The 27,004-nt window shown below is 38.5% G+C and overlaps 1 protein-coding gene across 13 annotated transcripts in view; it reads left to right on the top strand.

Annotated features, from left to right (window-relative positions):
* The window catches only part of magi2a (membrane associated guanylate kinase, WW and PDZ domain containing 2a), a 251,809-nt gene that overhangs the window by 181,769 nt on the left and 43,036 nt on the right, over nt 1-27,004 (top strand). For 9 of the 13 annotated variants that reach the window (XM_056247496.1, XM_056247497.1, XM_056247495.1 and 6 more), the window contains exons 7-11: nt 6,286-6,343; nt 9,883-10,004; nt 14,045-14,179; nt 15,576-15,758; nt 22,602-23,219. In XM_056247496.1, the coding sequence (XP_056103471.1) occupies nt 6,286-6,343; nt 9,883-10,004; nt 14,045-14,179; nt 15,576-15,758; nt 22,602-23,219 (1,116 nt within the window). The remainder of the gene's footprint in view (nt 1-6,285; nt 6,344-9,882; nt 10,005-14,044; nt 14,180-15,575; nt 15,759-22,601; nt 23,220-27,004) is intronic. The other 4 variants (XM_056247506.1, XM_056247505.1, XM_056247498.1 and 1 more) reach the window with 1 other exon arrangement.

Raw genomic sequence — 27,004 nt, 5'->3', positions numbered from 1 at the left:
TACAAAATTATGAAATAATTTTTTGGCTTCAATATCTCAGCAAAGATGAATCTTTCCCGCAGCGTAAGCTAGCTTACGCAATACGAGAGAACCTCTCGTAAGACAACTCCATTATTACCCATTATTCTGCAAAGAAATCTCCACCAATCAGAGAATAGTGACGAGCAAGTCAGATTTCCTACACTCTCAAAATAGCCTACTCAATTACAGTATATATGCATAATTTGCAATAAACTTAAAATATGTTGTTTCTATATACATAATCAACAACTTTAATTCAATAGTTTTATTTTTCTCCATTAGTTCTAATTTGATTATGTAATTCACAATGCTTGAAGCATTTTTAAGTGCACAGTCTTGTATCTTTATCTTTTCAAATGCTTTTTTGCTCCAGATCAAAGTTTACAATGTTGTGATTCACCTCATAGCTGGTTGGTTTAGTTCATGGATTATTACACTTTATCAAAGACATTTTTTTAAAATCTGTATGGAAAAAATGCCTCCTGAACCAAAGCGTGGGAAAGTCTGTTATTGCACTCTAATAGTTGAACTCTACTCCAAATAAACAGGCAATTAATATTTATTTCTCACTTTTAAGAGTCATGAGTCCTCCAGAAAATTGTGCCACTTGTAAAACAGCTACTATAATATTGTAGCTACTGGTTAACAATTAAATTAGCGTTTCACTGTATTTTTTTAATCAATTTTCTTTCCCTATGAAAATGACTAAGGCACATCATGATTTTGTCCCTCAAAAAAAAAATAGATTGTTTCTTTCTTCTTGTCAATAAAAGAAAACTAGCTTAACCTGTTAAACAATGGCAATTACTAAAACAGTTACCAATCAATTCCCTAGTAAATTATTTTTTTTTTAAATCCACCAAAGCCACTTTTTGCTCTCATGTGGCATTTGATTTGATTTAATTTTATTTTTGTCGAGCCTGTAAACATTGATTCAGCAAACCTATAAAGCTTTAGTTCATATTGTTTTTCCCTTATACTTTCTTTTGTTTCCTTCCTCTCGTCCCTTCTCTTCTCCGCCCCCCTCATTTCCGTAAAGGTCAAAGCTTTTAACAAAAAGATACTGCTGCCTGTTTTCACTGCAAAGGGCAGGCGGGTTTTTAAATAGCAAGATTATTTAAATATTGTGCAAACAAAATGCAAATATTGAAGAAGGTAATTAGCTTGAGCTCACGATTCTCAATGGGTAAATAGGGTGGGTTACTCTATATGTGCAGGCTATGAGATTAGTCCAAACTCTAAAATTCAGTTTTTAACATATCACTCAATTGTTGTTGTTCCTTTTACTTTGTAAAAGTCCTCAGTTGATCCCACAGCCCTCCATGACAACGGTTTGTGTGACTTGAAAGGAGAACAGGGGATTTTTATGTAATAATCTTTTCAGTCAGTGTGCTAATTTGTTTGTGTTGTGTATTTTGCCTTTTTTCTTTTCTAAACACATTTAGTTCAGCTCTAGAGGCAGAGAGCTGATCTGAGAACAGCAGAATGTCTGTGGTGTCTCTCATAGTCAAGTAGACTTGTCAAACTATCAGTATGAAGTCTGGTCCACTTAGCAGCTTTTTCTGGCAAAGCACTGCCCACTTAGACAGAAAAAGACAACGTGACTGACGTGCAGTGGACACACCAAGCCGATGTCAAAGAACTAGCGGCGACCAAAGCTGACCATGTTGTCGCCTTTCATCGGATGTGTCTCCGCCAAGAGCTGCGCTTGAACACACCAAAAGTACTAAAGGTGATTGTCAACTAGCTGTGCGTTCTGCGTCTGCGTGCAAGTAAATATCTGTCTACACTCACCTAAAGGATTATTAGGAACATCTGTTCAATTTCTCATTAATGCAATTATCTAATCAACCAATCACAGGGCAGTTGCTTCAATGCATTTAGGGGTGTGGTCCTGGTCAAGACAATCTCCTGAACTCCAAACTGAATGTCAGAATGGGAAAGAAAGGTGATTTAAGCAATTTTGAGCGTGGCATGGTTGTTGGTGCCAGACGGGCTGGTCTGAGTATTTCACAATCTGCTCAGTTACTGGGATTTTCACGCACAACCATTTCTATGGTTTACAAAGAATGGTGTGAAAAGGGAAAAACATCCAGTATGCGGCAGTCCTGTGGGCGAAAATGCCTTGTTGATGCTAGAGGTCAGAGGAGAATGGGCCGACTGATTCAAGCTGATAGAAGAGCAACTTTGACTGAAATAACCACTCGTTACAACCGAGGTATGGAGCAAAGCATTTGTGAAGCCACAACACGCACAACCTTGAGGCGGATGGGCTACAACAGCAGAAGACCCCACCGGGTACCACTCATCTCCACTACAAATAGGAAAAAGAGGCTACAATTTGCAAGAGCTCACCAAAATTGGACAGTTGAAGACTGGAAAAATGTTGCCTGGTCTGATGAGTCTCGATTTCTGTTGAGACATTCAGATGGTAGAGTCAGAATTTGGCGTAAACAGAATGAGAACATGGATCCATCATGCCTTGTTACCACTGTGCAGGCTGGTGGTGGTGGTGTAATGGTGTGGGGGATGTTTTCTTGGCACACTTTAGGCCCCTTAGTGCCAATTGGGCATCGTTTAAATGCCACAGCCTACCTCAGCATTGTTTCTGACCATGTCCATCCCTTTATGGCCACCATGTACCCATCCTCTGATGGCTACTTCCAGCAGGATAATACACCATGTCACAAAGCTCGAATCATTTCAAATTGGTTTCTTGAACATGACAATGAGTTCATTGTACTAAAATGCCCCCCACAGTCACCAGATCTCAACCCAATAGAGCATCTTTGGGATGTGGTGGAACGGGAGCTTCGTGCCCTGGATGTGCATCCCACAAATCTCCATCAACTGCAAGAGGCTATCCTATGAATATGGGCCAACATTTCTAAAGAATGCTTTCAGCACCTTGTTGAATCAATGCCACGTAGAATTAAGGCAGTTCTGAAGGCGAAAGGGGGTCAAACACAGTATTAGTATGGTGTTCCTAATAATCCTTTAGGTGAGTGTATATCAGCATTCAAAAAGGGAAACCGAAACTAGGACTGCAAATATGCAAACCGTAAACAAATCAGCGCTTGCTTACCATTTTGAATATCACTGATCACTTTCTTCATTCCACTCAGTTATTATGAAAATATTCGATCATTCGAATGCTCAGGTAAGATTATGTAAAATTATAACAGGCTTCTGTCTGTACCGTCTTGAATTCTTTGCTCGCTGTTTTGCTATTATACTCGTTCGCTAAGCTGAACAGCCAATCAGATTTCTCTCTCACACAGACGGCCCAACATCGATTCAACATGCTACACACCTAAAAAATGAAGCCAAAAAAACTAAGTCGGACATCGCCCAACGGCCGACCGTCGGCTTGGTCTGCCCCGGCCTAAAATGTTGCATTTCTGCTAACTTAACTAAATTTTTCAGTGGCATGACAGCAGTTATTTTTTAAATAGTGAAGCCTTTACTGCAGAGCCAACTGAGGCAACAAATCAAACATCTTTTCTCTCTCAAACAAAACATTAGGAAATGTAATTCATTTGAGTGAATTGTTTTGTTTGCACTACGGTTCATGTGATTCAACTATCAATTCACTGATTAATTTACAGTTGTTCATCACTGTGTTTTTGGCTCAGTTAGAATAAATGAGCATGTTTTCTATTTTATTACTTCATTTATTAATTAATTTATTGGTGTGCATAATGTTTGAATGGTGTGTTTTTTTGTAATTAAATGAATAAAATAGCTGTATATTTATACAAATACTGTCTCTTTAAATAGTATCAATGTAATTAGCTACTTTTGTAAGTAACTGGACAAGGATGCACTAAAAAAAATGGTAACTAATTGGTATATAAAGTAATAGATATTGGTATCTAGTTTTGGTATTCAAGTCAAAAATATGATTTAATATCACTATTTAAACCTAAATAAATACATTAGTTTAAACAAACAACATAAATTTTTAAGGGTCAAATCAGGTAAAATAGTGTTTAAGGTTAAAATGACAGGTTTATAACTTTTTTTTTACCATGTAGTTTGATTGTAGTTGAAATGCTTTAAATTATAAGTGCATGGCTTGGCAAGCTACAGTTTCCCTGTGCCCTCATGGGCATCCCTCTCTCTTTCAGTTCATTTCCTGTCAACTATCTCTACTCTCCTGTCAAAATAAAGGCAAAACACACACACACACACATCCCATTACATAGTTGGCGCTATAGGAGGAGGCACCACAGAGAATAGAGAGCATGTAACAGAAGCGAGAGCATTTTCGCCACACTTGTCTTTCTTTTTTTGGAATACCAGAGAAAGAGGTTATCTGAACATATTGTTTACCAAGCCCTGTTATTTTTATATTGCGTTGTTGGTGTTAATGGAAATGATCTGTCTGCGTCCGTGTTCTTTAATTTGGGCATTGTCAGTAGATCACCCGCAGAATTTTCCACTCCCATCTGCACTTTTATGGGATTGCGGTCTTATGCTAATGTGTTTACTAAATCTGGCTCTATAGGTGGTTGCTGTAAAATGCTGCTCTAATATATTCTGGTCTCCAGATATGGCTTGGGTCTCTCCTTCAATGTAAACCTATGGGATTTTTTCACCTACAAGGAAAAAATAATAAAAACAATAATTTTCAAAAGTAATAATGCACTTCTCCTCAACAGGCTGCATGATTTGATATATTCATGCTCATAGCACAAATGAAAGTTTTATTGCACCCATTTAATACTTCCCTTTAAATCCTTATAAATGTTCATCCTAAAGATTGTTCTGTGCACTCGGTTGTCTTTACAAGTCCACAGCACAGCAGTAGAGTAATACCCAACAGTGCTTTGATCTGTGTGTGTGTGTGTGTGTGTGTGTGTGTGTGTGTGTGTGTGTGTGTGTGTGTGTGTGTGTGTGTGTGTGTGTGTGTGTGTGTGTGTGTGTGTGTGTGTGTGTGTGTGTGTGTGTGTGTGTGTGTGTGTGTGTGTGTGTGTGTGTGTGTGTGTGTGTGTGTGTGTGTGTGTGTGTGTGTGTGTGTGTGTGTGTGTGTGTGTGTGCGTGCGTGTGTTAGCCAGATTAAGTGAGAACATCACACACTCGGTCACTTGTAATTTACAAAGTTGTGTGTGATGTACACAGAGTCTGGTATTTCAGCCTGCTCGACGCTGCTGAATGTATGATTTGTGTGTGTGTGTGTGTGTGTGCTTGTAATTAAGCTGTGTTTCCTTGACACTTTCGTCTGAAGCTCAGCGTGTGTGCATGCTATATGGAGCGTGTGTATTCAAGTGTGGAAGCATATGTGTATGTTTTAGTCTAAATATTAATAATACGATTTCAGCCGAATGACACAGTCTCTGTGACCAATGAATTGTAAATCGTATTATATATGGAGTGACACTAGCTCAGTGCACCCTACTTTATTAAGCAACAGGGAATGTTAGGATAGACAGTGAAAACAGCATATTCTCAGGAAATGGTGCTATTTATGCTAATACTATATGGTAAGAATATTATTTGTTTACTAAATTATTTATTTCATTTGAAAAGGTTACTTCAAAATTGTGGAAATATCATCTATCTATCTATCGATCTATCGATCTATCTATATATCTATCTACTGTCTGTCTATCTGTCTGTCTATCTGTCTGTCTGTCTGTATTCAGAATTGTCAGTCTTAATTAGCATATAACATCACAAATATTATTGTGTTTTGTACCAAGAACAATATTTCTCACTTATATCTCTTATAAAACTAATAAGATGTCTGAAAATCAGACCATTATTTTTAAAAGCAGGAATGTCACATCTATAATGGAGGTGAACAAAAAGTACAAGGACAAAGATAAATTCTGCAATTTTCAGAAATGTGTTTAGAAAAAAATAAAATGCAGACGATGAAAGCACAATGTTTTAATTTCAATAAAAGCAACATTTTTTTTTACTCTGTATAACCCATTAAAATGTCATGGTGATGAATGGGGCCCTGCAAATTAGATGATATTGTGAAAGACTGTGACAAATGTTTAAGAATAAAATGAATGCTTTATTTTAAAAGTTATTTTGCATTTGCACACTACATCTTTCAAATAATAATGTGAAGCACAGTTTTCTGTTAATTACCTCAGTAAGTTATGGGGACACCTGAAGTCCAAATGGCACCCTTTTCAGATAAAGACCCAATATATAGTAATGAAACGAATTAATTTGACTCTTCTCTACTGCAACATCTAGCTTTGAATTAAACGTTTAAAGCGGAATTATTTATTGTTTGTTTTTCAGAGCTTCCTTATGGCTGGGAGAAAATCGATGACCCTATTTATGGAACCTACTATGTTGAGTAAGTTCAACTGCTTGAGTTAACACACACAGTTTAATGGCACTTTGGCTCATTTTCTCACAGCTCTGTGTTAATTGGTTATATAGCTGCTCCACCATGCTCATGACGAAAAACAGATGCTCCAGTGTTTCCTAATTCAGTTCGCAGTGTTTGCGTGTGTGTGCCATCATTTTTCTTGCTTAATGCACAGTCTGGGGTGAGGTGGAACTATTTATAGTATGGCTTGCTTGGCTACTCTTCCTCCCAGGACAGAGGAGAACAGCAAGCCTAGAGCCAATAATGCAGCTGTAGTATCATGTGGATACACAACCACACACTCTCTCCAACTGCATCTTAAAAGCAGCACTGCATCCTCGCCTGGTGTCCTCAGATGGGATTATGGAACTTCATGTCATTGAACTGTAATCATAAAGAATCGGTCTATCTACCAACCTGCTTTGTTGGGTATTTATTATCAATGTTTATTATATATAATTTAAATTGTATATAATAAAATGTATAATATATTATATATATACAGTATATATAATTTAAATTGTGCTGCTTTAACGTGAATTTCCCCTTTGGGTTTAACTTTATCTTTGATCTATCTATCTATCTATCTATCTATCTATCTGTCTGTCTGTCTGTCTGTCTGTCTGTCTGTCTGTCTGTCTGTCTGTCTGTCTATCTATCTATCTATCTATCTGTCTATCTGTCTGTCTGTCTGTCTATCTGTCTGTCTGTCTGTCTGTCTGTCTGTCTTCTATCATCTGTCTGTCTGTCTTCTATCATCTGTCTGTCTGTCTGTCTGTCTTCTATCATCTGTCTGTCTGTCTGTCTTCTATCATCTGTCTGTCTGTCTGTCTGTCTGTCTTCTATCATTTGTCTGTCTGTCTGTCTTCTATCATCTTTCTGTCTGTCTGTCTTCTATCATCTGTCTGTCTGTCTGTCTGTCTTCTATCATCTGTCTGTCTGTCTGTCTGTCTTCTATCATCTGTCTGTCTGTCTATCTTCTATCATCTGTCTGTCTGTCTGTCTGTCTGTCTTCTATCATCTGTATGTCTGTCTATCTTCTATCATCTGTCTGTCTGTCTGTCTGTCTGTCTTCTATCATCTGTCTGTCTGTCTATCTTCTATCATCTGTCTGTCTGTCTTCTATCATCTGTCTGTCTGTCTGTCTGTCTTCCACCATCTGTCTGTCTGTCTGTCTGTCTTCTATCATCTGTCTGTCTGTCTGTCTTCTATCATCTGTCTGTCTGTCTGTCTGTCTGTCTTCTATCATCTTTCTGTCTGTCTGTCTTCTATCATCTGTCTGTCTGTCTTCTATCATCTGTATGTCTGTCTATCTTCTATCGTCTGTCTGTCTGTCTGTCTTCTATCATCTGTCTGTCTGTCTATCTTCTATCATCTGTCTGTCTGTCTGTCTTCTATCATCTGTCTGTCTGTCTGTCTGTCTATCTTCTATCATCTGTCTGTCTGTCTGTCTGTCTGTCTGTCTTCTATCATCTGTCTGTCTGTCTGTCTGTATATCTTCTATCGTCTGTCTGTCTTCTATCATCTGTCTGTCTGTCTATCTTCTATCATCTGTCTGTCTGTCTTCTATCATCTGTCTGTCTGTCTGTCTGTCTGTCTGTCTGTCTGTCTGTCTTCTACCATCTGTCTGTCTGTCTGTCTGTCTGTCTGTCTTCTATCATCTGTCTGTCTGTCTGTCTGTCTGTCTGTCTGTCTGTCTTCTATCATCTGTCTGTCTGTCTGTCTGTCTTCTATCATCTGTCTGTCTGTCTTCTATCATCTGTCTGTCTGTCTGTCTGTCTGTCTGTCTGTCTGTCTGTCTGTCTGTCCTGTTTCCATAATGCAATACGTATTATTGGTAACCAGTTGTTTTTTATTTTATTTGAACTTATTTCACTTATTTTACTTATTTCTAAAGTAACAACAGCTATTATTTAAATACTTTTTTTGTTTATTATATTGAAAGGAAGAAAGGCCCATCCTCAGTAGTAATTGTACAATTGTGGGTTTTATGTTGTGGAAGATGACAGTTGAGAAGATCGGAAGCTGCATCTGGTGTGAAATGACTGTAATTTACTATAAATCTGTGTCTAGTGGCTTTTTAGAGGAGACGCTTAACAAGATCATTATGCATAAAGCGTATCATTTGTATTTGTGTTGTGTGTGTATTTTCAGGTTAAATGAGACATCACTTTACCTTTTACAGTCTGTATTTAATAGGACCAAGCCAGAACCAATTCCAAGGCTGGTTTCTACTTTGCCAAACCTTGGCTTAATGTGCTATAAGAAAGTGTAGAACTGATGTCAGCTAAACTGAGAGGGACAGTACTAGGGACAAATTCCATTTGCTCATTATTCTTTGATCTGTTGAATTAATTTCAAGCTTTATACCTCAAAAGAAATCTAAAACCAATGTCTTCAAAATTGACCTTGCATAGTCTTGGCACAAAGCTGTAATTACAAATGCCACTTCTTTACAAGAAAGCATTACCTCTTTTCAACAGAATGCCTTTTAATGGGGCCTAATTGTCTTTGTACTTTCAAATGGCATGGTTTTCAACAGTGCTTTTTAAACAGATTGAATTAACTCTGACAGCAAGTGTTGTACAGATAGTCAAAGGCGCCATTTTTCTTCCAGATCAGAGAATGCTCTCATTACTGTCTGATCTCATTCTTACATCACTCTTTTAACAAAGATAAAGACTAACTGGGTTTCTGTTCTGTATTTCTGTCAATGACCACAGCTTGTTTGATTTAAAATTACTTGTTAAAAGGTATTCAAATTAACACTCGTGCTTTTTCTTGTGCAAAACATTTAATGGCTTGTGTCAGTATTTGTTTGCCGGGTGGGGGTGGACAATTCTTGGGTGGGAAAAATGATTTGCATTGATCAACCATGAGAAATTGTATTGGAGGATTTGCAGATCAAGTTTTCAAAGTGCACAAAGCAAGGGACCAATGGCATAACTTCATATATGCTTTAATAGCCAGTTACTGATATGGAATGTGCCATGTATGCATTGCATGCAAGTTCAGTTAAATAATTAATCCAAGATGGCGTATTATAAATATATTTCATTCAATACCAAATATCAATGGTTTTTGGTTGTAAAACAAACGGTTTTGGTACAGTTTTTGCTCGCCATTTGGTGGCCAATATAAAATCTGGGTCCTGAAGCAAAATTAGTTGCGTTAGAGTACCTTGAGCAAAAGGCTGGAATACACTACATGACTTTTGTGAATATTTTTGCCCTGATTTTCAGTCAACGAGTCAAGTTGCCGAAAGTCAGTGCCATTCTGCAGATATTGGGCAGTCAGAGTTGACAGATTTGATAAAATAGCTGCTTTCATAGGTATAGCTGTGGTCTATGGTGTTCCAAATCAGTTACTTATGAGGTTCCATTTCAGTTAAAATGCTCCCTAAAAAGGCAGTAGTCAGTAAGGCAGAACGCTAGGTGGCTCATATATTGAATAGTCATGTATTTCCAAGTAGCCACTCAAAAATAAACTTGAACGAATCTCTATTTCTGGTTTTCTGATTGCAGTCACATAAACCGAAGGACTCAGTTTGAGAACCCAGTTTTAGAGGCCAAGAGAAGACTGCAACAGCAGCAGCAGATGCAGAGTCAGGGCTTGTCCTCTCTCCCCCTACCTACAGTCTACAGAGGTAAAGTATTACTGATATCTTAAAAATTACCTGAGGAATTTTAAGGTGTGGTACTTATGCAAATCTGGTTAAACATGGTGGTTCCCAACCACCCTATCTTAGGCACACCGATGACATCATAATAACACTTATCTTCTCTCCATGCAATGGCATGTTTAACATCAAATCTGTTGGGATTGCTGATTGAGGCTTGGTGTTCATGACTATTATTATATTTCTCTTATGAGCTAAGTGTCTGTCTCCATAGAAACACATCTAAGCTCAGACGTTGTCTTTTGTAGTGTACCCTCTGTGAGTGAACTTATTGTTAAGCATATTACTTTCTTACAGCCAGACCAAATAAATCATTCAGACGGGCTTTGTGTAATTATTATGCCCCTTTTTACAAGATGTAATATAAGTCTCGGGTGTCCCCAGAATGTGTCGGGGGCGTTTCTTCTCAAAATACCCCACAGATAATTTATTAAAACATGTCCGGTTTGTTCACCCAAAAATGAAAATGATCCCATAATTTACTCACCCTCCAGCCATCCTAGGTCTATTTGACTTTCTGCCAAACACAATCGGAGTTATATAAAAAAATATCCTGGCTCTTCCAAGCTTTATAATGGAAGTGAATAGTAACCTAGTTTTTGAAGCCCAAAAAAAAGCACATCCATCCATCATAAAAGTAATCCTAAAAAGGATAAAAGCTCCAGGGGGTTAATAAAGTCCTTTTTGTAAGAAAAATGTCCATTTCTGTCAGGACCACTTTTGTGTATACTATTGACAATTAGTATACAGTTTGGATTGACGGTATGGTTCCATTCTGGGCGAGAATGGGCTCTTATCCTGCAGCCTAGCATGGATAAGAGCAGGGAGAGCAGCAATAACCTCCCTTAGGGTAAACAGAACAGAACCAACAGGAATGTATGCAGAGATAATTCATTCAAGATTTTAAAGTACAACATCATTCGAGAATTTATTCTGATTCAAGGGGAATCAGAATGCCAAATCCTGACTGGGCGAGAGGAGGAGCTGGGGATGGAGGAGGGTAATTAGCTCCTGAGGAACGCGATAGCTGCTGATAATACTGAAGGGGCTTATACATGTGTACAGTGATAGGCGTCGTATTGCTTTAGGTAGACGTGGATCAGCTGAGTGTCAGCTGATGCGAGCTTGACTAACAAGACCTGCCAGAACTGACGCTACGCTTGATATTTATAACTTTATAAACTATAATCACTGGCTTCCGGTAACGGCCGTATGCAAGTCTATTTCCAGAGGAAGAGTGACCTCTGACCCGACATATGATGTAGGAGTAGTGAAAGCTTAGGTGAGAGTAGTCTTCTCTCGAGGTTCAAACAAATAGGGCTGGGCAACAAATTCAAGCTCCTCTTCTCTTATATCAGAATCCTCCAACATTTCTCTGTAAAAATAATCCTTTTAGACTTCTAATTCATGACCGGTGATTTGTTTTGCTCTATCCTCTGCGCTGTATCTCTATTCTTTAAAGCCTTTGTCTCTATTCATTGTAAATTTATGAAAGGAATAAAACAGTACTTTATTCAGAATTTCTCCTTTTGTGTTCCATTGAAGAAAGAAGAACATTCAGGTTTGGATGGGCATGAGGATGAGTAAATAATGACAGAATTTTCCTTTTTGGTGAACTAATCCTGTAAATATAGCTGTACAGTCTCTTTGAGCTACGCCTGAATGCTTCCTGTTTTCTTTAAAACTCGGTTATCAAATGAGAATGTGTCTCCTTTCATAATATGACCTTGGACTTATTATGGGTACATTTCTAGTAATAATTCCTTTTTTAGTTTATCCATTCAGAATGGTCATGCTGCTACCCACATAAAGGTAAGGGGCAGAGTATGTTCAGCCAGAATGGGCGTTAACAAGAAGAACTTTCTTTAACTTGTTTTAATCCATCTTTTTGAGAGAGCAGGCTGCATTAGAAACCACCAACATACCTACACTATATGGCTAAAATTACACATTGTTACCTAGTCAACCGTTATCTGAGATTTGTTTTCATGATTATCGAATGTAAATAGTTTTATCTCTAAAAACAGTTTAGCCTATAAAGCTAGTATAACGCTAGTATATTGGGCATGGAGTAATGACAAATAAAAATCGCTTGTTAATACCACTAACAAGGCTCAAAATAGCCCCACACTAACACGGTAGCATAATGAGGGTCCCTACCTTCAAACCGAAGCATTGAGAACTTTGTCAGTGTCCAGACAGTTTAATAAGAAGATATTTTATACATACAGTCAACTTCGCGTATACAGGCAGAAGCCATCTTTGAAAAACAGTCTCTACCAGTCGATCTACGAACGCCGATCCAAGTGCGCTGGTGAGTTGTGATAAGGTGAGCGTGAACAGCAGGCTTGGATCGGCGTTCGTAGATCGACTGGTAGAGACTGTTTTTCAAAGATGGCTTCTGCCTGTATACGCGAAGTTGACTGTATGTATAAAATATCTTCTTATTAAACTGTCTGGACACTGACAAAGTTCTCAATGCTTCGGTTTGAAGGTAGGGACACTCATTATGCTACCGTGCTAGTGTGGGGCTATTTTGAGCCTTGTTAGTGGTATTAACAAGCGATTTTTATTTGTCATTACTCTATGCCCAATATACTAGCGTTATACTAGCTTTATAGGCTAAACTGTTTTTAGAGATAAAACTACATTCGATAATCATGAAAACAAATCTCAGATAACGGTTGACTAGGTAACAATGTGTAATTAGACCAAAGGTTCATTTTGCGCCGGAGTTCTCCTTTAAATGTGGACTTATATGGTCATATTAGAGTAGAAAATAGCCTTCCACAAAAAGGAAGTACTGTGTATACTGTTAATGTAATTACTGTTTTCACTTGTAGAATTAAGATTTGTTTTCATTATCCTCTAGTCAGACTGGTTCATTACAAGTTCATTATCATGTGTCCACAAGAGAGAAGTACAGTACCTTGAGATTTAAAGGTGCTCTAAGCGATGTCACACGTTTTTTAGGCCAAAACATTTTTTGTCACATACAGCAAACATCTCCTCACTATCCGCTGGCTGCCTGTCCCCTGAACACACTGTAAAGAAACGCGATCTCTGTAGACAGCCCAGGCTCCACAAACAGCAACAAAAGCAAACTGCGGCGACCCGCTCCCCGAAACATAACAAACTGTTCTAGCCAATGACCGACAAGAAGGACTTGGGAGTGGGGTTTGGGGGGTTAGTGTGCGGATGAGGAGGAGGGAGGGTCTAGCTAGCCTCCGTTTTGTTTGACAATAGTTCGAACGTCAACAAGAAGTGACGTCACCCAGGATCGCTTAGAGAACCTTTAAGCAAAGATGGATCATAGAGGAATGATAAAGCATTTACTTGATCTGGATGCTCAGTCTCTCAGATGCTCAGATGTTAAATGTTGACCAATACAGAGCGTACTCCTTTAATCCATAGGAACACCTCCTCTTTCTTTAGTAGATCAATTTTGTGGTGAGCGCAATTTGCCAAGTAGGACATGTTCCTGGATCAACATATTTTGTTGGCACCTAACCCTATTGCTAGACACAAACCCTAACCATAACTACCCATAAACCAAATAAAGAATCGATTATATTCGTGAGACTTCAACTCCAACCCTATCCCTAACCCTAAATTTAGCCATTAAAACTGATTGATGGGAACGTTCTTCCACGAACGTAACAAGGATACTCAACTTGGTAAAATCAACCTAGATTTCCTGTTAAAATGTAACACTTTTATGTCCATAGTAGGCCAAATTTGTATCCTTCAATGCCAGTTACAGATTTTGTGTGTGAGTTGAGGATGCAACCCCAGTTTTACTGTATGTCTACATTGTCTAGCCTTAAACTCTAGAAACGGATTATTCGCAATGGGTGGACCAACAAGGGTGTTTAACTTGGCAAACTCACCCTAGAATTTCCTGTTGAAATGTAACTCTTCTATGTCCATAGTAGACCTACCTTATATCTCTCAATGACATTTCTTGATTTCCTGTGTGAGTTGAGGGTTTTTGTTCTCTGTAACAGTGGAGGAGAGCCCCTCCTCTGCCACCCTACCAAGGGCCAGACTGGCATATGTGGGTCCCGCTCCCGAGCGCTCTCACAGTCTCACTGACCTCTCCGAGGCCCCCCTGTACCGGGCCGGTGTGTTTGGACTGCATGGTACGTCCCTAGACCGGTGCCCCCTTTGTGCAAGGGGAGGCTACAGCAAGAGTCTATTCGCCTGGCCTGTTTTTGCATAGTCCTTAAGTTCCTATAAGGAACATTCTCTCAGTTTCATTGGAACCAGTGGAGACTTTTTGTTGGCTTTTAATTTTTTTGGTTTTGTATTTTACTTTTTGCCTGCGCTTCCAGGATTTTTATGAGTACACCTACCCTGCTGAATAGACCAGCATAACTGGACGCCATCATATGTTTGGGATGCTGGTTTTTAACAAATGGCTATTGTTTCCATAAGCCAAGTAACCAACAACTACCAACTAGTCGATTTGTGAGAGTAGACTAGCCAAAGTTCATTTTAATGTAGCCTAAATTGTTCATATCATTATTCCTATTAGAATTAAGATTAATATAATGTTATATTAATAACTTGAGGTTTACATCACATATTTCGAAAGCAATATACACAGATATATCCCTACTGGGTGTTAGTGCCCCAAAATCCTCATACAAGCATGATACATCAAGCTTTTCATGATCCGAACATCTCCCGAAAGACAAAATCAAGTGCTGCTCTTAATTTTAATCTCATTACAGAATATACTGTTTCGCTCTAAAATACGAACGAATGCCATTTTGTGTGGCATTTATAACCATCCAGAAAACCTACCAACTTTGCCCATATCTGTTTCAACCTACAAGGCTACCTTGGTCAACCAGCAGCTCCAGCTACGTATTGCTGGTGCTGGTCTTTCAGCAGGGTATCTGGACCAGCTATTGTCCCTAACAAACGCATGGCAGAAACTGCTAAAAGACTAGATCTGGCCTAGATGAGGGTGAAAAAAGACATAAGAACCTAAGAAAATAAGATTTGACTAAGGCTGGCATTTTGTAACTCCCTACTGTGTACTGAAGTAGGCATCTCTTCAGTTTGAAGAAGCAGCTCTTCAGTACAAAGGTCCTTGTTTGTGTGCGATTACAGCGAAACGGCTTCTCCAGAACAGTTTTCGAGATTGCTTTTCTCCACTCAGTGAGAGCAGAAGAACCGCTTTGCCTGTGCTGGTTCTTCTCCTGGCTTTTTTTTTTTTTTGCTTAAGTCTTGGCTGTCCTGAGAGATGGCCCTGGACAAGGCTAAACACTGTTGAGTGTAACATTGGAGTATGCCTAAAGAGCCAAAAGTGAGGCTTGAGCAAAAAACAAGCCATCGTGTCCCACTCTGCTCTTGTATGTTTGGCTGTAAGCTGAGCGCTTGGCCTTCTACCCACAATTCCCCAGTGTGATGTGATCTGCTGCTTCTGATGAGTTTGGAGTGGCTTTTACAAAGTAACCCATTCATTTTTGGATATCTTTTGCGTGATTACAATCTCATGTTTCTATCTGCATTTCTTCGCCCTGGCAGAGAAGCCTCTGTTCACGCGGGACCCTACGCAGCTGAAGGGCAGCTTTCTGTCTACAGCCCTACAGAAAAGCAACATGGGATTTGGTTTCACTATCATTGGCGGTGACGAACCGGATGAGTTTCTACAGGTCAAAAGCGTCATACCGGACGGGCCTGCTGCACAGGATGGGAAAATGGCTACAGGTAAACACACACACACACACACACACACACGCACGCACTTGCAGGTCAATGTTTGAACTGCACTAATGTGCTTTTCTCACTCAAACACAGCTCCCAGCTGGCCAGTCTCTCTCAATCTCTGTTTGTGCCCACACTACTGACAAGGTTACGGTGTGAATTTGTCATTTTTTTTGGTTGATAGTGCGTTAGGGACATCCAGGGGTTAAATGCATTTACGGACAGTGTATTTATGGGCTTTGTGCATTATCCACAGCAGGGCATGTGTCCATTAATCACAGTGGGACTTTATAAATCCTGCACCTCCAGTCCAGCCTAGTGGAAGTGTGACTGCGGCAGCATTACTCACACACACACACACACATACAGTACATCAGCATTGAAATATCTCGTACATTCAGAGGGACCCACAGTGCAGAGTTCAGAATATAGTCAATGTGTCTTTATTGTGATGATATTTTATGACACTTTATTGTAATATTGTTGTTGGCAGTTGTGGAAATGATCCTCTCTGCTGCTTTCCTCTCCTTTCTGCTCCTCTCTTCCACCCTTCACACTCCCTCTGGACTCCTTGTCCTACTTGTGCTGTTTCACAATCACACACACACACACACTCAGACAGCGCTCTGGAGGAGCTTCAGGTCTACGCCAGTTTGAAATCTTCAATTCTGCTGGATTAGAGTCCTCGGCGAGGAAACATGTCTTGCGGTGGACATACATACAGTTCATAACTTCATAACCATCACCAGTGTCGGGGAATGTATCTTTTGACCCCATGTAATCAAAATTAGATTTTCTTGTTGATTTTAGTCAATGTGTGTTAGCTTTGAGGCTAATCTGTATGCTAATGTGCCTGTAAATGTTGATTTAAAACACACCTTTAGTTGACTAAAATATCAATGACAATCAGATGGTCTCTAGAATGAGAATGTCCCTCTAGCAAGTTGCAGCCGACTAGCTGGTAGCAAATTTTGGCACATTAAGCAATTCCAGATTATTCACACTAATTTATCAGGATTGCTCACTTATATTTTCAGAATTATCCTTACTAATATATTTTTGACTTGTCTAATTGAAATGAAATATGATCATATAAATGTTAAGATAAGAAATTTCCCTCAATAAAACAAAACAAAACTAAAGTTGTGGCCATGAGAAAAGGAAGTTCTTGCCTCAACATTTTCTTTTAACATCATTTTTTTACATCGACAAAATTACATATTATCACAACAAAACTAAGTGAACAGAACCGGTCCATTACCAGGCACCATAGATATTGAATATTTAATTGTGAATGTTCACCCAACCCCAAGTTTACCCAAGTTTTAACATTTAGCATCATCTAACTCTCCTTAAAAATCATGGATAATTTAACACTATTGAATGTAATCTTAAGAAAATCTAAAAATGAATATCTATTTTTCTCACTGCACATTATAGGTATAAATTGACTTTCGGCATATAAAATAATTGATTTAGGCTATTATGTTTCATTTATTTAGACAAAAATAATTTTAAATTTTAATATTGGCCATTGTTCCTTGACATTAAAATAATTATTGGTTAATCGTTATTGGTTTTTAATATACACCATTATACAAGAGTTACATTTCCAAACAATTAATGTGCTATTTTTCTATTCATTAGTGTTGTTTGCTAAGGCAAATCACACTATTAATATTACTCATATTTTTGATACTTACAAAATGTAATGTGATTATGTAACACATTTTGTTACTCCAACACTAACCACCACAATAATCTGTTTAACACCTAATCCACAAATTAGCGTTAATGTGACGTAAACATGACATGACTCTCTCTCTCTCCTGTACTCCTGGCTAAGTGCTTCCTTGATAAATGCAGAGTGCTGGGATTTGCTGCGTGACATGCATCACGTCCTGCATCTTAGAGCCCTGCCATCCACTCCCACTATTGATGCCTCTGCTGTGCTGATGTTTACTCTGCCCCTCACAGCTGTGCCTGAGTCCTCTCATAAAGAACTTAACTAGCAGATAATGAGTTGAATCAGGTGCACCAGTGTGCTGCTGAAGGACAGGAAGCACACAAGTCATGTGCCTGCTGGAGGATCTCTGCATTTGATGTTTAGAGCTTCATTTGTGTAGGATGTCTATTGTGTCTCAGCAGCAATGTTTAGGGGATTGTGTATTGATTGTGTTTGTTTAGAATGCCAGTCACAGAGCAGTGCTCCTTTGGGTTTCCATGCATGCACAGACATAAGATGTCTCAGACGCTGGTTCCCAAAGCACCTTTTATGTTGTCTTGCTGTCATTAGTTTTATGCAGCCTCTTCAGAACAAGACTGTAGTTCAATTGCTCGGTTTATATATATTATATTTTATAGACAATATTATATATAGTTCAGCTGCTTGGTTTAATGAGGTTATAGACCTTATGCATCAGAGAAACGAGGACGCCGCCATCTTTAGAATATTGTCTTTGAACCTCCGTTTTTGCGGTTGCTCTGTATATTTCTATGACATCGCTGTCCAGGAGTAATTAGCTGGTGAAGTTGATTTACTTATTGTAGAGTTAACGAAAGTTATCATGAGCATTGTAATGTTTATGATAAGCATTGTAAAGCATATGTCTTAACAAATGGACCTTGGGAATTTTTTTTAACTAGCCGTTCATTCATAACTACGCAAGATCGCTGTGAAAATACAGACCGGAAGTCAAAAGACAATGAGCTCAGCGCGGAAAAGGGGCGTGGCTACATAAGGTCTAAACAATATATATATACAGTATATATATATATATATATATATATATATATATATACAGTATATATATATACATTAACCTAAAGGATTATTAGGAACACCTGTTCAATTTCTCATTAATGCAATTATCTAATCAACCAATCAGATGGCAGTTGCTTCAATGCATTTAGGGGTGTGGTCCTGGTCAAAAAAATCTCCTGAACTCCAAACTGAATGTCAGAATGGGAAAGAAAGGTGATTTAAGCAATTTTGAAGGGGGCATGGTTGTTGGTGCCAGACGGGCCGGTCTGAGTATTTTACAATCTGCTCAGTTTCTGGGATTTTCACACACAACCATTTCTAGGGTTTACAAAGAATGGCGTGAAAAGGGAAAAACATCCAGTATGCGCCAGTCCTGTGGGCGAAAATGCCTTGTTGATGCTAGAGGTCAGAGGAGAATGGGCCGACTGATTCAAGCTGATAGAAGAGCAACTTTGACTGAAATAACCACTCGTTGCAACCGAGGTATGCAGCAAAGCATTTGTGAAGCCACAACACGCACAACCTTGAGGCGGATGGGCTACAACAGCAGAAGACCCCACCGGGTACCAATCATCTCCACTACAAATAGGAAAAAGAGGCTACAATTTGCAAGAGCTCACCAAAATTGGACAGTTGAAGACTGGAAAAATGTTGCCTGGTCTGATGAGTCTCGATTTCTGTTGAGACATTCAGATGGTAGAGTCAGAATTTGGCGTAAACAGAATGAGAACATGGATCCATCATGCCTTGTTACCACTGTGCATGCTGGTGGTGGTGGTGTAATGGTGTGGGGGATGTTTTTTTGGCACGCTTTAGGCCCCTTAGTGCCAATTGGGCATTGTTTAAATGCCACGGCCTACCTGAGCATTGTTTCTGACCATGTCCATCCCTTTATGGCCACCATGTACCCATCCTCTGATGGCTACTTCCAGCAGGATAATGCACCATGTCACAAAGCTTGAATCATTTCAAATTGGTTTCTTGAACATGACAATGAGTTCACTGTACTAAAATGGCCCCCACAGTCACCAGATCTCAACCCAATAGAGCATCTTTGGGATGTGGTGGAACGGGAGCTTCGTGCCCTGGATGTGCATCCCACAAATCTCCATCAACTGCAAGATGCTATCCTATCAATATGGGCCAACATTTCTAAAGAATGCTTTCAGCACCTTGTTGAATCAATGCCACGTAGAATTAAGGCATTTCTGAAGGCGAAAGGGGGTCAAACACAGTATTAGTATGGTGTTCCTAATAATCCTTTACGTGAGTGTATATACAGTATATATTAGTATAACCTCATTATACCGAGCAGCTGAGCTACTATATAATATTGTCTATATAGACACAGTATTATATATTCATACATGATATTTGTTGAAATTTGTTGATTTCTATATTGCTATTTTCAAATCTTTTTTATATGAAAACATTCTATTACCATCATAACGATTAGTGAAAAGTTGAATACAAATATTAAGAGGAATTTCATGACATAGAAGGATAATTATAAGTTTAATCAAAAAAAGTATAGTTTCAACCAAACAGACATTTTTGCCTAGTAAAGATTTTAAATGTTTTAAGAACTAAAACACTACAAATCTTGTTAAAAACACTTAAGGTATGTTTTCCACACTTCTTTTTCAAACGGCAACAAAAAAGAAAATAAATAAATAATATTTTATCATTTTAATTTAAATGCACCAATATAACAATAGTAGTAATAAACAAAAAATATGTAGCCTACTTATATAATAATTATTTTAAATGAAATATCTTAATAAATAAATTTGTGAACACTTTTGAGTGATTAATGACTCATTTCATTCAATTAATTGCATCTGATTATATTATCTGATTCATTGAAAATAATCAAACTTACTCTATATTTTTGCTATTAGTGTTAGATGCCCTATTAATACATCTCTATTTAAATGCTCTCATACAAGTCACTAAAAAGGTGATGGATATAAACCAGTCCTAGTTTGAACTTTTACAGGCTTTTATTACCCGGTGTCATCATACACAAACATATTCTAAACCAGAACAGGACAAGAATATGACAAAATGTTTCATGTTCATTTTTAAGCTTTAATCTGGGAGCTGTTAAAAATATACTTGATACTAAAGAGGTAAGTTTGAATTTTAAGTAGAAGATAATGTTTCGTTTGTAGGAATGTAGTGATCTGGTTTGCCCTGTGGGGCTTTGGCCTAGATTGATGCTGACATAAAGTTAGGTGTGAAACAGTGAGGTCACACCGATATCATTTGCTCTCTAGAAGCATGTGAAATTATTGATTGGAACACCAGAGGCTCTAGGCAAATGTCGAACGTATTTACCGAGATTAATTAAAATTTCTGCACACAACAGTCAGGAGGGGACAAGCCTATCGATAGACGTGTATGGCCCTGCATGAAATGTCTCCAGGAAACCAGTAACACAACATACACTCTGTGAGACCCCGTGATCTTGTTTATCCCACAAATACATTCTCCACATTTTCTGGAATCATCTCATTTCCATAATAATTGAATTTCTAATAATTCATTCTTTGCCAGCATTGAAAGATGGAAGGAAAAGCCAAAATTAGGCCTGAAAACATAAGTCAAACGTTGTCAAACGTTAAATCGAATGTTTTTCACAACACAAGCTCGATTTCACATTGCGGGCAAATTGAATGAGTGAAAAAGAGAAGTGAAGATCACACTTAAGGCTTGAAGCATAGCGACACTTTAGGATTTGGGGAAGTATTGAGTAGGTCCCTCGAATTATTCCTTCAAATTGTTGCTCTGTAATTGTCACAGTTACCAGGGGAGACGACATGAATAAATATTGGATGACTAAAATCATTGCAAATTTGGGGAAAGTTTTTCACCCTGATTAAAGAAACTGGTTTTTTTTTGTTTTTTGTTTTTAGCTCTGTTCCAAAACCTAGTGAGCTGTTTAGCCCTCGTATTCCTTAGGAACATTCACAGGCAGCGAGCCACACAAATGGCATTTCTCATGTAAAGCACACAGGAGATTTGACTTCTCTAGTCAAAAAGAAAAAAATCCTAAAGGAGTACTAATGAAATTTAAAGATAAGTTGGAACCAATCCTAAACAGTTCTAATGAGATATTACCACAATACCAAAATTGTATTCAAAAATTATGAATAAAATAACATTCTGAGGGGAAAAATACACTGAAATAAATTCAATTGGAATTTCAGTGTATCCAGTTGGATCTTATATCCAGTTAGAGTTAGATCATTCTTAAAGGGTTTGTATTGAGCCCACTAGAATGAGTTCCAAATTATGATTATTAAGAATTGTGATTATTATGAAACTCCAACAGCATTTCAATTGAGTACTGTAGCCATAGTGAAGATTAATGAAGTTTGACTTTAGCATGTTGCTAAACTAATGACTTATCACTGTCATAAGCACGAAATCTACAGCACACACAAATAATAGAGCAGATAGTCAAAATAGATGACATTAGCATGTTGCTAAGCTAATAACCCTCTAAAGCACTCCATTAGCACAAAAATACACAGCACACACCAATAATGGAGCAGAAAGTTAAAACTGGTAGTTTGACATTAGCATATAGTTAAGCAATGACTTATCACTTTAATAAGCACAAAATGCATAACACAAACACATAATGGAGCAGACAGTCAAAACTGATAGAGTTTGATATTAGTGTGTTGCTAAGCTAACGAGTTAGAAATCTCATAAGCACAATACACAGCACAGACAAATAATAGAGCAGATCAACTGATAGTTTGACATTAGCATGATGCTAAGCTAATGTCTAAACTGTCATAAGCACAAACATACACAAATAATCAACATATATTTGTAATCAGATTAATGATTTTAAAACATTTTTTGACCATATACCATCTTGGATGCATTTCGTCTCTGTGCTCATCGCAAAGCGTTTTGGGAATGAGGTATCTTTTAAAAAAGCATCATTATTTTTAAGGTTATATGCCCACCTTTTGGAACAGCCTTTGCTTCTGGGCCGCATATACCATATCTGCCAGAGCTAATATATGCTAATATATCTTTCTTCCTGTCTAACTGTTTTCCAGGAGACGTGATTGTCTACATTAATGACGTCTGCGTCCTGGGCACCACCCACGCTGATGTGGTGAAACTTTTCCAATCTGTCCCAATCGGACAAAGCGTGACCCTCGTCCTTTGCAGGGGTTACCCTCTTCCTTATGACCCGGAGGATGCAGCCAGCTCCTTGCTGTCCCCCCTCGGCCTCATTGATCGCCCTCTGCTGGTCAACGGACAGAATAGCTACGACAGCTACATGGAGTACATCTCCCGCACCGCTCGCTTCATTGACCCCCTCCATACTACGTTGCCTCATCCCCACCCTGGAGACACCCACCTGGACGCCGGACCGCTGGAGGACAGCGTCTCAATGGCATCGTCAGGAGCGGCCGGTGGAGAGCTGCTAACAGTTACCATGGTGAAAGGTGCGGATGGGTTTGGATTCACCATAGCAGACAGTAATGGAGGACAGAGGGTGAAGCAGATTCTGGAGGCGCAGGGATGCCCGGGGCTCTGTGAGGGCGATCTGATTGTGGAAATTAACCAGCAACCCGCATTAACCCTGCCACACACGCAGGTGGTGGAGCTGCTAAAAGAGTGTCCTGTTGGGGCAGAGGCCACGTTGGTCGTACAGAGAGGAGGGGCAGGTAAGAAAAGGCTTATGTTTGTGGTGGTGTAGGTGGGTGTCTTGGGTTTTGTGTGTATTTCGCAGCCTTACATACGGAAAGGCCTCTTAATTGGTCGATTGGTCCATTTTGTCCTTTTTAGCAGTTTTATAATTCACTCCTCGGCTTTCTCAAAGCGCTGAGTCACACTGAAGAACGAGCTGTTTCTTCACTGTGTGGAAAAGCACTATGGGTAAAAATAGACTCTGACACATAATTACAGTAGTGTACAAATATGCATACACCTTACCTGTGTGCTTAGTATATAATCTAAATTAATATCCTGCCTTCTGTACAAGGACTGTTACACAACATGCTTTCACACACACTTACACACACACGGACAAACCTAAAATTCACAAACCAGCACACTTAAAGATCCTATGAAATCAGTTCTGTCATCACAACTCTCAGGAGATTGGTATGGTAATGAATATGGCAATGTTAATGTATTTGGTCTTGGCGGAATAGATCTGCTACGCTGCTCCTGCTGCAGCGTAGCACAGAGACTTGCAATACATTTACAGACATGTAAGACATGCTGCTGCACATAACATACATAATTTAACCCCCATAGCAGATCTATACAGGTGGAGCTGGGGAAGGTGGAGGGTTTCTGAAAGCACGCTGCATACTGCTAACAGCAACACTACCTGCATTTGTTTAAATGTTGAGCCGCAGCTCATTGGTCGCTGATGCAACCGCAACCAATCAGCTGTGCTATGTAGATAATGATGTGATTGCTACCAAATGAGTTAAAGACCTATCAGCCTGCGCCATCTAGTGTTTCATGCCAGAACTAGGTAATATTGAAGTTTTTAAGCTTTTAGCAAGTCTGTTAGCTTTGAGGATAATCTATATGCTAGGCCTTATGGTGCGGTCACATTTACCATTGCTCGTCATAATTTTGTGAGCACAATCTTGTCATTTCAGTAGGCTCATCATGTTGCTATGCTAAAGACCTCTCATAAGCAAGTTGGTCCCGCAAATTTGCAGCACTGACCAATAGAAAGCTGCTTGGTTTGAAATTGACTTTGGTGTGCTTTATATATTGCTATGCTATGTTATTGACAATAGAAAGTGGACCTTTTTGCTCTCAAAATTTTTCGCTAAATTACACTTAAATGATCGCACCTTAAAGTTAACAAAATACACTTTAGCATGTAGACCTTTAATATGTACCGTTTTGAAATTATGGTAAAATGGAGGAAAGGCTAAAAGCTATTGACACCTTGGATATGTTCCACCTTCAATCCAGGAACGAAAACTGCAGCCGTCAAGCCATTTCATGGAGTCTTTAAAGTTAAACTGAATTCAAAATTGATCCCAAAACTGATGCCAAAGAGCTATTTTAAGCTTCACGCGTGGCAATGTGTAGTGATGTGCTTTCCAGCACACAAGCACTTCCTACACTCACGAACACCGTGTCCCAGACACCTACACTGTCTCACATACAAATTATGGTTTGCTGGTTCAGTGTCTATCACTCGAGGTGCAGTGAATCAATACTGGTTATTTTGCAGTGCTGTTGATTATTGCTGGAGATAACTTGTTTCTCACCCGAGACTGATTTTAAATTCTCCCCAATTAATTAAGTAATTGATTACTTCAGCTATTCAATAAAAAAAAAAAGCCAGCTCTGCAGTCATATTCTGTATATCACTGATTCTTGAGACCTGGGACATTTTATCTGCCGTAGTTTTAAAATATATATATGATAGTTTGACAGTTTGGAAGACAACTAGAATGTACATTTATTTAATTTGTTCCTTTTTTTTATTTAAAATAAATTATAAATATAAAAAATAATAATACAATTTCATTCAATTATTTTATTTTATAACCCTAAAACAACTGCCCTCAGACCATAACTCTAATAATTCAAATATATACTTTTTCACAGGTGTCCCTACTTTTTAGTTTTTTCTTTTGTTTGTGAGATGTTTTTTTTTTCAGACTGACTGACATTTATGATTATTAAAGTCAGCCCTCATCCTAAAGGTCTTATTTTGATATTTATTTTGAATTGAACAAGGTCATATAGGGTTGGGTTATATAGTTTTTTAATCATTTTAAATAATACTTTCTTTCTTTCTTTATCTATTTATTTATTTATTTCAAAAGATTGATCTGAAAAGCAATTTTGATTTCAGATAGTATTATTATATTCTTTTTTGGAGTGAATTTAAGATCTGTATTCATATGAAGTATTTGGCACATTAATATGTCACAGTGATATTGGAAGAAATATGTTGCACCCGAACATGTTTAGTAGATTAATTCAATGTAATTGCATGACTTTTTTTTTTTCAGTTCTATAGCCTATTTTGTTTCAAGAATCAGTTGTATGGGAGCAGCCTGTCCAGCATGTCAGAACCCAGAAAGCATATCATTTGAGCACTAATTGCAGTATGAAGCACTCGCCGTTGTTGTTTTTTTAAGCCTCCGGTTTTAGGCCGAAATTAATTGTGAGTCATTCATGTTTAGAAATGAAAAGGCAGCAAAAGCTGATCCTCATCCACCTGTCTATACTGCAGAAAAGCAGCTCGTTCAATACGGTTTAGTATTCAATACAAAAGGAAAAAGTGCTTCAATGGCTTCAGCTCTAACTGACACCCTTACTGAGAACATATAAGCTCTTTTTAAAAGCTGCTTGAGTCAGTGTGATTTATGACCCGTAGCAATCAGAGAGTCTGATGTAACACATAGAGAAAGAAAGCGAGGGGACATATAGAATAAAGATGCAGGACAGAGAGAAGGAATAGAGATCTTAACCCTCAGGCGACCCACTGTGGCAAAACTGCAACATTTGTTCAAAGCAATTAAATAATGTTGCACACTCCAAAATGCACAATAGCAACACATTTTGAATGAAAATATTTGGGAGAATCTCAAAGCCTTTAAAGAAATGTTCAGGTCTCATTTCAGCCCTATACCAAAAGGAAGAAGAAAAAAATAATATTTGTGTAATTTACTATTGCAGTACAAGGTCCCATAGACATATTACAATTGGATATGTAAAATTAGTATAATTTTCTTCAATATAATTTCACAATTCATCGTTGAGGGTTAAAGGATAATTCCGGTATTGAACACTTTGAGTCTATTTTCTAGTTTGTTTTGGATGAACTAGAGTGGTGGACTTAGAAATTTTGACGATGGGTCCTGTCTCGACTTTTTGACTATTTTAGAATCGCCTCTGAGCGCTTCAGAGTGGATGTCTATGGGCATGCTCAAACATGTCCTTAAAACAACCCTTAACGTTCGTTTTCAAAACTGTGCAACTCACCGAGTGGTTAGTGTAGTGGTGTTCGTTGTTGTTCCAAAACAAGTAGCGTAGCGAAATACAGTTTCTGTCGTGATTTATTTGCCATTTTTTAAAATCGCATTGATGTCTGCTGGAGGACTCAGTGCTCGTTGATATTACTGCGCTACTGGAAAAGGAAAGGGGTCTGTTTACATTTGGTTGTAGTGTTTTCGCCAAGGGGGTAATCCATCAGCCGGAAGTTGAAGCTGCCTCCGGGGGCCGCCATTGTAGCTGGCTATCACCTGCTGTTAGCATCCCATTGACTCCCATTCATTTTGGCGTCACTTTGACAGCGAATAACTTTACATCTGAGGCGTCCAAAGACTCCATTTGTCCATTATTTATTTCTAAAGAAACACGACAATGTATAAAAGGCTCCATTACTTTGTATCTTACGTTATGGCCCCGTAGAAGCCATTCTTGTAAAAATAGGCTAACGATTGCGTCATAACCACTGGAC

The sequence above is a fragment of the Rhinichthys klamathensis genome, unplaced genomic scaffold (genome assembly GCF_029890125.1).
Source record: "Rhinichthys klamathensis goyatoka isolate OS25496 unplaced genomic scaffold, OSU_Roscu_1.1 h1tg000048l_1, whole genome shotgun sequence".
Lineage (NCBI taxonomy): Eukaryota > Metazoa > Chordata > Actinopteri > Cypriniformes > Leuciscidae > Rhinichthys > Rhinichthys klamathensis.
Note: the sequence above shows the minus strand (reverse complement) of the source record. Positions and strands in the feature narration are given on the sequence as shown.